Here is a 12,911-nt window from a genome sequence, read left to right as displayed (position 1 = left end):
AAAATGAGTTCCTAAAATGAATATCAAATTTCTCTTATTTCACAATCGAGAAATAAGTTGCATTTTGAGAAAACATTTTCAAAAATGTGTGCATTGTGTTTATGTAATTAATCTCCCATAATCAATACCTACAATTATTTGCATTAAATAATCAAGCCTCAGACAGGAAGCTGCTTTGCACTAAGGGATTCCAAAGAGATGGAGGTCTCCAAAATGCATGTTCCCACGGCAGCTGCCCAGAGCAGCAGGAGGCAAAGCAGAGGGTGGGGCGAAATGTCTGGACACAGCACCGTGCTGTCTCCAGAGGCTCCCCTCCTGGGCTGGATCACCTGTGGGACGTCACGCTGAAGGAACTGACTCTGTGTGGAGAATAGCTTCTGTTTTCCCAGAAAAGTGCCCCAGCCACTGATGGTCGGGGCTGGCGTGTTTGCACAGTGTGAGGCTTACCCTCCTTGAAACAGTCCCAGCAAGATGGACAGGACACAGTGCAGGAAAGCCCGGGGCAGACTGTGCACAGAGGGCTGAAGACCATGTGCCTGCACTGTTCAATGTTCTCAGGCTATTTCCGATGTTTTAAATTCTTTGAAAGCAGCCTACTACTGCACGGCAACTTCAGGAGGGCAGACATCGGCACAGAACCGTGTCTGAGATCTCACCTTCGAACACTAATCAGTGCTTCAAGGATTTAGGATTAACTAACCCAGTGTAACAACTGGGACATAAAAGTGGGGTTCACAGAAGTTTCTATCACCAGAAACAAAACACAATAAGTGAAAATATCCCATGATATTTGAGGGATTTTATGTCTTATTTATATTTACTGAAAAAAACATCTTTACAAACGTTGTTCAGGTTTGGCCAAGTGACCACAGTTCAGGAGTCTAGTACAGTACCTTAGGCATAGAAATTTCAATAAATATATCTCCAATAACATAAAACGGTAGCGGCGCCTGGCTGGCTCTGTCTGTTAAGTGACCGACTGGCTCTCAGCTCAGGTCTTTTTTTTTTTTAAATTTTTATTTATTTTTTTAAATTTCTTTTCAGTGTTCCGGAATTCATTGTTTGTGCACCACACCCAGTGACCCATGCAATACGTGCCCTCCACAATACCCACCACCAGGCTCAGGCTCACCCAACCTCCCCCCTCCCCTCCAAAACCCTGTTAGTTCCTCAGAGTGCACAGTCTCTCATGGTTCGTCATCCCCTACAATTTCCCCCAACTCCCTTCTCAGCTCAGGTCTTGATCTCAAGGCTGGGTGTTCAAGCCCCACGTTGAAAAAAGGTAGAAAAGAGCAAAACAATTATACAGAAAATAGGAAAAACTGTGTTTGTGAAACATCAGGGTAAGCCTCCTCTTTCGGGTAGGAGCCTGTAAGACAATGAGGCGGTTTGTAGGGATCCTGGGAATCTGGTTCAAAGTGAGACTGGTTATTTCATTAATAGTTGGAGATTATTTTTCATTTGTTGGAGTTTGTAATAAATAAACAGCATCCTTATTCATTTGAAATGCATGGAGTGGTCACAGGAGGGCTAATCCCTCTGTCTTACTGATGCCCCAATCCCAGTGAAGCCGTTCGTGAACAACACAATGGAAACGGAAAACCAAGCGGCCAGCGCAGTGGCGACCCCACGGGGCTTGAGCGGAGTGATGCCAGCGGGGGCTGAAGGGGTCGGGGAGGAGGCCACGATGCCCACTGATGGGGTGGGGGTGTCAAGGTGTGTGGGGTGCTGGCTGCCCCTCCTGGCCCTCTCGCTGTTTCTGGGGGGCCCCCTGGGCGGGACCCAGCACTTAGAAGTGGGAGCCACTGATGTTCGCCTCACCGCTGGGCATGAAGTGGCCAGAGCAGCGCCCGCTGCTTGTCCCTCGGGAGCCAGACTCAGGGAAGTCAGTGCCTGACCCCCCGGGGCAGCGAGTTGGCTCCTGCGTCCACACTGGGGACAAAGGCACCTTGTTGCCATGCCAGGAGGTCAGCGTCCAGCATGAGCGGCCCGGCTGCTGGAGCCTGGAGCTGCCCGATGGGGCCGACGGAAGTGGGTGTCAGTGCGGAGTTACTGTCCCACCCCTGCCTCACCTGTCCCCTTTCCTTGAAGTCACCCACCCTGCTGCACGCACCCAGGGCTTGGGAAGGGCACTGGGTAGCACTCACCCACAAAGAGCTGGCTGTTGAGCTGCAGGCGCACGTGCCCGTCCTTGGGGGCCGTGTGTGTCCTGGGTGGGAGCAGGTCCACCTGCAGCCAGGCCTCCTTGATGTTCCTCTCGGCCCGGACCAGGTGCCACCGGTCGTCATTGAGGGGGCCGGGCACCCGCACTGTGACCTCACAGGGCCCGTTCCCGACATCGAAAGAAAAAGCCACTTCTCTTGGGGCTGGAAACACGACACACGGGAGGGTCGGAACCGTTTCCCAGAGGGGCCTCAGGGACACAGGGGAGCACCCCCCCCCCGACCATGGGCAGAAGAGTATCTTTCCAGGTAGACCAGAGGGCAAAGGGATCTTGTACTTGGGAAAATAATGATTTTTAAAAATATGGTTCAGAATGTGTTAATTCACTTCGAATGGTGCCAGATTGAAACCATAATTGCATATGTAGAGAAACTCTAAAACATCTGGATTTTGTGTAGACCTTGGTCCAGACCCTCACCCATTTTATAATGTGAGCAAGCTGGGAGTGCACGGGTGTCTGTGGCAGGCTGCTTGGAGGTCTGGTGAGCACCCTGTGGCGGAGTTAGCTGAACTCAAACCCTGTCTGCTCCCAGATGAATGTTTTTCAGACTGGACCCTGTGTGGACAGGTGCTTCCACTGGCTGTCATGTGCACCACTCTGCTCCCACTGGGCAGGAGGCACAGACCTGCAGGACTGGACCTGAGTCTCAGGCTGGAGCTGGTGGATGGAGGGATGAGGAGCATCCAGGCCTCCTTGACCAGTGACAAGGGTCCCACGGAGTTTTCTGGAAACTTACAGCGTAGCTCCAGGCTGATGAAGTCTGTGATCCCCAGGTTCTCTAAGAACACCCCAGATGAAGCTCTCGTCTTGAAAAAGAAGGACACGTCGGCACTGAGCTCTGCATGTAGAGTGGGGAAGTGAAGGTAGGAGGTTTCTGTGTGGAAGGAAGCCGAGTTCCAGAAGGATCCTAGGAGACAGAAGGGAAAGGTCACACTTTCAAAGCTGCGTTTGCTGTCCTGGCTGCCTTCTCCTGAGCGTGCCCACAGGATGCCTGAGCTGAGAGCTCAGTGGGAGTGGGGATCGTGAAGACCCTCTCCTCACGATGCAGGAGAAAGCGCCTTGCAAACTGTGTCCATCTCCACACCACCCACTAGGGATGTCTCCTCTGCATCCAGGCAAGTCACTCTGATGACATTCTCCACAGTTTATCATCAGACCTTATCTGCTCATCATTGGAATGTTAAGCATGTATATAGGTGATTTTGAAAAAATCCTGCAGAAATCCAAAGAGTTGCCCATCATAACCCCAGGGACTCAGCTGGTCCAAACTGTTCCAGCCTGACCAGGCTCGTTCCCCAGAGTGTGCACTCCCATCTTGACTGGAACGGAGAGGGGAAGGCACTCTACCAAGCCTGCTCTCCCAGACAAGCATTTTCCTCTGAGTCCTGATAAGATGGGTGAAAAGTAACCACCCACACTGGTTTCTGCCACAGTGATCTCCGATCGCTCAAAGTCAATGAAAAATAAAGAAACTAAAACCTCTCAAAGACCAAAATCTCCTTCCCAAGGATTAGCTCTTTGATGGAAATGAACTTTCAAAAACACGTGATCCTGTGATGCAGTGTGACTTGGAGCCACTCTCTGGTTGGGCTCCTCTGCACTTTCCTTCTGAGTTTGTATGTCCTGGCCTCCCTCTTGCTGGGGTTGCCTCCTGTTGAACCTGAGGTTGGGCATGGTGCACAGCCTGGGCCGGGGATGACCCTGCGTCCTGGCTCTGAGGCCCCATACCTGACAGCACTGACATCTGAATCGCTTTTCCTGGAGAATAAGCTCATGCACGGTCAGAAAACAGCCACCTCAAATACCTCTCCACTCCATGTCCAGAGGACAGATGCAGTCCTGGCTAGCCTCTGCACTGCGTGTCCCCTGCCAGCATCACCTCCTGCCAAGCTGGTCTGCTTTGCGGCTTTCTGGCTGGGGGTGGGGGGCAAATCAAGATGTCGGTTCTCAGGTCTTCCTGGGACTCGCGTGGAGCCAACAGCCCCTTTGCTGGCTTTCTGTGGAGATACATTTTGGGAATGTTTTATTTTTCTAGAGGATAATTAGGTGAGGTGAGGTTTCCTCTGCACAGTTCTTCCCAGGGGCAGGTCCTAGTCTGCTTCATGAAGGATATGGCAGGTGATTGCCGGTCACACGGGTCCTGCGACCACAGTCGGTGGGACCACACTGCTCTTCCAGCAGCGTGCTGACTTACGACAGCACCAAAGAGAAAAGAAGGACTCTTCCCAAACATGAGCTGACTGGTCATCAAGAATGTTTGGGCTTAAAATCCCAAATTAAAGAAAACAGTTTTAAAGGTTTATCTTTTGAATAAGTATTCAAGGGGGTACCTGCACCCCCATGTTTGTAGCAGCAGTATCAACAATAGTCAAATTATGGAAAGAGCCCACATATCCATCCACAGATGTATGGATAAAGAAGACGTGGTGTAAACATACAGTATTTATGCAGCCATCAGAAAGAATGGAATCTTGCTGTTTGCAATGACATGGATGGAACTGGAGGGTATTATGGGGAGTGAAGTAAGTCAATCAGGGAAAGACAAATATCACATGATTTCACACGTATGTGGAATTTAAGGAAAAAAACAGATGAACATAGGGGAATAAAAAAGAGGCAAACCATAAAACAGACTCTTAACAAGAGAGGACAGACTGAGGGCTGCTGGCTGGAGGTGGGCAGGGGATGGGCAATGGGGATTAAGGGGGACATTTGTCGTGAGGAGCACTTGGTGTTGTACGTAAGTGATGAATCACTGAATTCTATACCTGAAACAACTAAAAAAGCATATCTTTCATTTCTTTTCAGGTTTGTAAGTAGATTAGAGGGAAGCTCTGGGGACTGGTTTAATCTAGTAGGTTAGAATCTGTCTCCTGTGGGCTACACGTTTCCACAACGAGCGAGCCCCATGGAGAGCACCTCTCATCTTCTATGTGGCTAAGCCTTTGAACTAATATGGACACTATTTGGTCACCGAGCCCTTGTTGGTGGAACTGGACGAGGTGACCCAGTGCCTATCGCCTGCACCCTCAGGGGCCTGGGTCCTCTGTGCCTTGGGGTGGAGTCAGGGTCCAGGAACTCATGGGTGGGAGCCATGAGTACTGTAGGAGCAGACCTACACAGGCCCTGCTCTGGGGGGTCTGACAGGAAGGGCTGTGACCCACCCAGGAAAGAATCACATTATCATATGGACCCTAAAGGTAGGGATCTGATAACAGGCCTGCTTGAAGGCAACCTTTATCTCATGAGTATATAGGTGGGTGTGTGCGGGTGCACCGGTGTGATATAGAATGGTTACATAAGAAAGAGATGTAGCATTACATATGTTTTTAATGTAGATATATATACACAATGTACTATATATATTATATATGTAACATTACTATATATACAATGTAACATGTGGGCTGTGTATCTGTAGAGAGTGTGTGTGTGTCCTGTGCATGTATGTGTGAGAAATACGGCTGTATAGACAGACACCGCCCAGTCAGGGAAATCAACTCTGTTAGCCCGACTGGATTAAGGCTGATTTCATAAATATTTTCTTTTCTAAGCTTTTATTTGACCTATTAATAAATTATCCCAATAACTAATTATTATTTAAAAAGGAATAGAGACCATGTTAAAGGCACACTGTTTTATAAAACAAAGATGTTTACTTTAAAAATCAAAAGTATATGAAAATAAAAAAAATCTGCTTCCTAAAACTGGAAGTATAAATTATGAAATTGCTAAACTGACTGAGATTTTTCTAGCCAAATCCATCTTTCTGATCATTTAAGAGACTGTTAAACACAGCTTCTTAAGGAGAAAACACTAAGGGTTACTGCTTCAGCTTTGGGACATAAACACTCATGTGTCCATCCAGCACTTCAGTGGCTCCTCTTGAAATCTGTAATGTTTTTGAAAGTAACAATTGGGATCAAATATAAAGGAAAATGCACATGAAAACAGTGAAGTATGGGGCTGGCTATAAGGACAGTTCAGGTTCAAGGCCAGCTGGAAGGGAATGCAGCTCATCACACGGGTCTGTGCAGGAGACCCACTGCCCAGTGTGGGGGAGGCACCTGCAGACTATATTCTCGGAGCTCACAGGAAGTGAGAATTTCTCCTACAGCTATTCACACGGCAAGCAGACTAAGAAGCCACCTCAGGCTTCAGTGTCTGCGTTCCCTTCTGGGTCTGTGGGGAACTCCCCAATGTTGGCAGCTGCTATGAAGCTTACTGGTGTTCCTAAGATACAACTCTTTACTATCTACAACACAAAGACACGTTTACTCTAAGGGCAGCTGGACCCAGCAGGTCCAAAGCAGGTAGAAAGAAGTAACCTTGGACCCAGAGGTTCGCCAGCCCTCCCACCCTAGTTTAGGGGCAAGAGAAAATATAAGTAAATTGCTGTGATGCTCCCATAGTTTTCTGCGTGCACCCTGCTGTCCACCATGAATTCTTGCACACGTGGGACGGAAGCTGCTGTGGCTGCGTGGGGTTGGGGCGCAGGAGGTCTGACAGCCACTCCCACCTTCCTGTACTGTTGGCCTCTTCCCTGCACATTTCCCAGTCTCTGGGTTTCCTCCCTCGGGCAGTGTCTGCCCCGAATTGCCAGGCTGCCCTTCATCCCCTGACCTCTGCAGGACTCTGTCCTTGACCTCTGCCTTTCTCTCTGGACATGCACCATCCAGGAGACCTGTCCTCACACGAATTCCACGGATAGCAGGCAGCCTCTCCAGGGACAGCATGTGAGCAGGGCCAAAGCCCTCCGTCTTGCCTGTCTGTGTTCACCCCGCAGACGTCTGGACCGGCCTGTTCATGCCCCCAGTCCACAATAGCCCATGTCATCCATGGCAGCTCCAACCTTTGCTGTCTGGACCTAACCCTTGGCATTACCTTGAATTTGCTCACAGCTCACATCGATCTGCATCTACCTTTAAGCAAATTCCCAGTGTGGCTCTCTGACCCAGCCGGGACCCCAGGCCAGCAGCCGTCCACCCGCTCTGCTCAGGATGCTTTCCCTGCACTGGTGCATGTCCCCTGGTCCTGCGGGTCTTCATCAGTGGGTCCTTTCCAGTGAGGCCGCCTGAGCCCCCACTCTGTGTCCTGCCTTCTCTCCATTGTGTGCATGCGTCATCCTGCGTGTGTGCATGGACTCGTCCTCTCTCTGTTGCCCCGGGAGGACAGTGATGGCCTTCCGTCTTGCATCTGGTTGCACCACTGGCCACACTCCATCATTATTTGACTGAATGTCTGGAAAATATTTCCTCTCTTCTTTAGCCTGTGAGCAGGTTGGATACTCTTTTCATTTTGGTTTCATAATGTGTCTTCTCATAACTCTGCTCATGTAATTTGTGGAACAAATGGGAGTGGGGAAGGATGATGGAGGAGGGGGAGGGTGGGGAGTGGCGGCCAGGGAAATCAGAGAAGCGAATCTAAAGGAAAGCAAGGCAATCAGTAGCCATAAGCATTTAAAAATTGTCAACGTGCCTGGACCCTGGTTGGGACCTGCGCTCTGGAGGCCGGTAGAGGCTGTTGTCCAGGATCTCTGAAAATGGGATCAGTGCACCTGCACCTGGAATGGTTTTGATGGAGCAGCGCCAAACGGAGGAGAAATTAACAAAATTAGTCCTTGTCCTGTGAGCCTATCCTCTGCCATGGGTTGCTTATTGCTGTGCATGCCTTGAATATTAATGTGCCCTGTGCAGCTTCGAGCCCCAGACGGCTGCTCCAGCCACTGCTGACAAAACAAGGAGCCAATTTCAGGGGCTCAGTAATGCCTTGTCAGACCACAGGATGCTGAGAACAAGGCTTCCTAACTGCATGTCTTTGGCGGTAGCACCAAGGCAGATGTTCAGATCACATTTAAAATTTTAATGGAATAAATTATCTGAAAAATTAATTGAATGAAATGGGTTGCAGAATGCAGATGTCAAAGATTTTAAAATGGCTTTGCAGTTCAGGTCGTCAGAAAACAAAGACCACCTCTTTTCCTGTAGGTAAAATGCACACAGACTTTGAGTACAGATGGTGGGATGGAGTGGAGCACAGAACGAATTTCTCCCCAAACCTAATGAAACGAAGAACAATGAGCAACACACACAACAGCTCTCAAATTCTTTTCTGAAAGCCTGTGCCCCGACCTGACTTCCACCTAGCATCCAGCAGCAGTCCCCACGGCTGCAGGGCTCAAACATGACCACTGACTTCCTTGCCTGCACCCAGACTAAAACCCTAACCGAGAAATGGAATGAACAGAGGAAATTCACAGGAGTCTCACGATAATCCTGAGCCGCAAGTTCTCTGGAGCCTTCTCTGGGGGCCCTTGGTGGCTCTGAGTGGATGGGCTCTGAAGCTTCCTGGCCACAGGCCTGCCACCACGCTCCCTAGTGATGGTTTGTATCACTGAATAAGAGTGACACAGCACTGATGCTTTGCCCATCTGCAAAGGGACACAACTTCTTCATCGGCACCCCGACGGGAAGCAACAGCTCAGCACGCTGCAGCCTCCTTGCCGTCCTGCTGACCAGCCGCCCCCAGGAAAGAGGCCCCATGGACCTTACTTACGGTCCCCCTGGCACAGCAGAGGCCCCAGTCTGTAGGCTGCAGCAGAGCTTGGGCGGGCTGCATCGGCCACCACAATGCGTGTCACGGGCAGGTGCTCCTTGTAGGACAGCACACCTGTATCGTTGGTCCTGGGGGAGAAAACACCCACTGATGCCTCATGGGGCCAGTGCATGGGCTCAGCCACCAAATGCTTGACGCACGATCCTTACTGGGTTTGCAAGTATGGACAGTGCCCACACCACTGGCCTCAGAGGGGGCCGGTGACAGGTTCAAAAGTGGGGTCATCTGGGCACAGCTGAGGTCACATTCCAACCTGATGAAACAGCTAACTGTTCTTCTAAATATAGTGTGCCAGCACAGGACTTGCATGAAGTTTTTATGTCTTCCGTGGTATTAGGTGTCCCACGGGGAAGTCACTACGTTGTTGGGTGTATTACCTATTAGCAATACAAAATATTCTATACAACATGTAAATACAAATGGTTTTTTGCTCAGAACTTTATTTTCATTATTGTTGCTTTTTAAAAATGACCTTGTTTTTATTTTGTCCCTCCTTACTGATTTTATAATTTTTAAAACTTATTTGAAACCAATTTGGGGATAAAATTGGGTGCAATGTTGTCTTAACTGTGGTCCACGAGACCGCGTGTGGGAAGGTGCTTGGGAAACGTGCCCTCTGCTCACGCCCTGACGGGGCACAGGGGCAGGTGTAGTTCCTGCCCTCCATCCAGGAGACATGGCGAGGATGCCTGGCTGTCACTGTGCTCTGCAGAGTGAGCATGTGGTGGAGACACAGCAACGTCTCTGGGGACGGTGGGAGGCAGGCCATGGGCTGGCACCAGCCCCTCCTGGCCAGTCCCGTTTCTCCAGCATCAGAGGGCTGTGCTCAGTTTCTGTAATACCCTCCTGTTATCAGAAGGTACGTCAGCTCTTTTTTTTTTTTTAATTTTATTTATTTATTTGACAGAGAGAGAGAGATCACAAGTAGGCAGAGAGGGAGGCAGAGAGAGAGGTGTAAGCAAGCTCCCTACCCACCGAGCAGAGAGCCCGATGTGAGGCTCAATCCCAGGATCCTGAGACCACGACCTGAGCTGCTTAACCCACTGAGCCACCCAGGCACTCTGGGGCATCAGTTCTGTGTGGGTTTCTGATTTATAGACAGTGGAGGCTCTGATGAGCAGTTAGTGCCCCGAATCTGCAGGAGCAGGACCAGCCGTGTGGATCGTCCTTGGCACATCAGCCCATCCTGTCCCTGCAGACTGGGAAGGAAGAGCTGAGTCACCCCGTCAGTCAATCCTTTCCTTGTTTTAAACGGGGCAGATGGGAGGCTGGCATGGCTTACAGCCACGTGGTGAGTCTGCCAAGTCAAGCACATCTTCTGCTGTCAGTCTTGCAGACGCACAAGCGTGTCCTGCGGAGAAGGGTACTGGGGACGCAGCTGTGGCTACTCTCCATGGATCCATGACGTTTTAAGGAACTACTTCGCAGAAACCAGTCCTTTTCATCAAGGGTATAACAGTGATGTTTTTAGAGGACTAGGAACACGGAAGACTGATCTTAGTGCATCACAAGTGTGCTGGGGAAGGTAACGATAATGTCTCTGCTCCGTGTTGGTCAGAAAACCATGTTGTTGCTGATCTGATGAAAGAATCATCTTCACACTGTTGCGTAACTACGTAGGGCTTCCAAGTTCCCATTTTACCAGGTGATTATTGATTTGCCTGGTTAATAGTTGCACACGATTCTTCTGTGTTCTCTCTTTTTCTCCAAGGGCCTGCTGCAAGCAGACTTAGAAATAGTGCATTTGTTGTGTGTTCTCACCTGCCTGGAGAGTCCAAAACAAGGACTTTACACTTTATTTTTAGCAACTCTAATACTACGGAAATAATACTTACGACTTTCTAAGGAAGCCTACAGTTGTGCTGTGAGGACCTCTTGGTTCTAGTTTCCGTGGTTGGGAAGCTAGAGGGCGAGGAGCTGGCCAAGTGCAACATTTAGTAATGGGTTCAACTGACCACAAGATCATTCAGAACAACGTTTACAACCAAATTTGGAGACTCTTCCAAATAAATGGTGATTTTGACCTTCCTATAAGAATTTTTACTTATCTAAAAATATGTTATCACTAGTAACTTTCTTGTTAGTTAAATGTTTTACTGTATGTGTTGAAACAATCATAGAAAAAACACGGTGTACCCATCTAGGTTTGGTAACTGAAATATTACCAGTGGACACAAAAAACAAAATTGTAATAATTGTGGATGAAAGGACTATGTGCACAGAAAATCCAAAAGATTCCACAGACTACGCATTAAAGTACAAGATAGCAGTCTAGCTGGGCCACGGGTCGGGTCGCAAGGCCAATGATGTGGAAACTGACTGCATTTCTGCACACTGTAACTTGGAAATGAACATGGAATATAAGATGATACTATTCACATGAGCAGCAAAGATATAAAGTCTCTAGGAAATGAACTAATGAAAGGCTCTGCAGGCCTGGACTCTGAACATGAGGGACACATTCGTGAGAAGAGTTAGGGAGCTGGAACACTGGGCATTCCGGGGATGCTGGGTCCCCTGAGGTCACCCAAGGCACCAGCCCAGCCCTAGCCAGGGCAGTCAAGTGTCGTCTGCACCAGACACAGCCACAGCTGTGGGAATGTGGGACCCCGGCACATCCTCCCAAGACAGGCAGAAGATGAATGACAGACCTGTGGATAGCCTGCTGTCTGCAAAGCTGGAAGTAACTGGAGATCTGGGACAGAAGTGGCCACTGATGGCATTTTGCGTGATCCGTGCTGCACCGTTAGTGTGATTTCTGGCAGGATGGAAATGCCACAGAGGGAGGATGCAGGAAAGAGAGGGAAGGCTGAGTAGGTTTCCTGGTGATCCTATGGGCAATAGTTAAAAACCAAAGGGGATTAAAAACAACAACAACAACACCCTACAAACCAGAGAGTAATGGATTAACTAAGAAAACCATAGAACTGATTGTGCGCATAATTACAAGAACAAAAAAGCAAACATCCCTAGCTACTTTAGAAATAATTTTGTAGAAGATCAGAGAAATATGCAACTTGTAAAAAAGCAACACAGCAAATATAACAATCTGCATTAATAATTACAAGATAATATGATAGATTTGAACCCGAATATGTGAGTTTTATCAATGAATATGAGTGGGTTTAATTGAACTTTTAAAACACAGAAGACTTCAGATTTGGCCCCCAAACTAGATACAATGGCATACTGTAAACCAGAGACACACATGCACACAAAGTGACTCAGAAATACAGAGAAGGATGACAAGTAAGTCACAGCATGGATTAGACTCAGTGCTGGGAATGACAAAGGGGACATCACAGCACTGAAGCCCGAGGGTGCGAGGCAGACAGAGCCCTTCTAAATGATTCAACTCCGAGATATGCAAACAATCACCTCGTGAAGAAGCATCTACAGAAAACGCAAGAAGTCAGGCATAGAAACTCACTAATCATACAACAATGTAACACGAAAAGGAAACGGAAATGAGTGGGGATGTACAACACCTGAATAACATAATCAGTGGGGGTAAATTTTATGGGCAATATACCAAAAGCTACACCCAAATAAAAGAAATACAGCTTCTTCTCAAGCTCACAAGGGACAATCACAAACCCAGTCACTGAGTAGACCACAGAGGAAATGATAGGAAGTTACTTACAGTAGAAATATTATAAACACACTCTGATCAGATGCAGAATAAAACTGAAAATATTAACATTTTTAAAAGGCCCTTTCATCTGAAAATTTGATTCCTAAATCTGATAAAGACGAAGGTTGATGAAAGCCTTCTAGCTTTCATCAATAATCATATTATATTAGTAAATACAATATTAGTAAATAATACCACACCAAAAAATGATATAACTTGACCAAGTGGAATTTGTTCCAATTTAAATATTAGGAAGTTCATTAACATTATCTGCTAAATTAAGATATCTAAGGAGAAAAATAATTTGCTTATTTCCATAAATGCTGAAAAAGAAATTAGACAAATGTCAACACACATTTCTAAAAGACATTCAGGAAGATGAGAGTTGATAGGTACTCCTTAAAGTAGTTCCATAAATACAGACAAGGCATCTATTTC

At 48.0% G+C, this 12,911-nt stretch overlaps 1 protein-coding gene across 1 annotated transcript in view; it reads right to left on the bottom strand.

Moving 5' to 3' along the window:
- The window catches only part of LOC308340279 (contactin-associated protein-like 4), a gene marked incomplete at both ends in the record, with an annotated part of 134,764 nt that overhangs the window by 18,469 nt on the left and 103,384 nt on the right, over positions 1-12,911 (bottom strand). The window contains 3 exons of the mRNA XM_080799412.1: positions 2,148-2,366; positions 2,961-3,131; positions 8,780-8,907. Of these exons, the coding sequence (XP_080655538.1) occupies positions 2,148-2,366; positions 2,961-3,131; positions 8,780-8,907 (518 nt within the window). The remainder of the gene's footprint in view (positions 1-2,147; positions 2,367-2,960; positions 3,132-8,779; positions 8,908-12,911) is intronic.

The sequence above is a fragment of the Martes martes genome, assembly GCF_963455335.1.
Source record: "Martes martes genome assembly, chromosome: 3".
In the NCBI taxonomy this organism is placed as follows: Eukaryota; Metazoa; Chordata; class Mammalia; order Carnivora; family Mustelidae; genus Martes; species Martes martes.
Note: the sequence above shows the minus strand (reverse complement) of the source record. Positions and strands in the feature narration are given on the sequence as shown.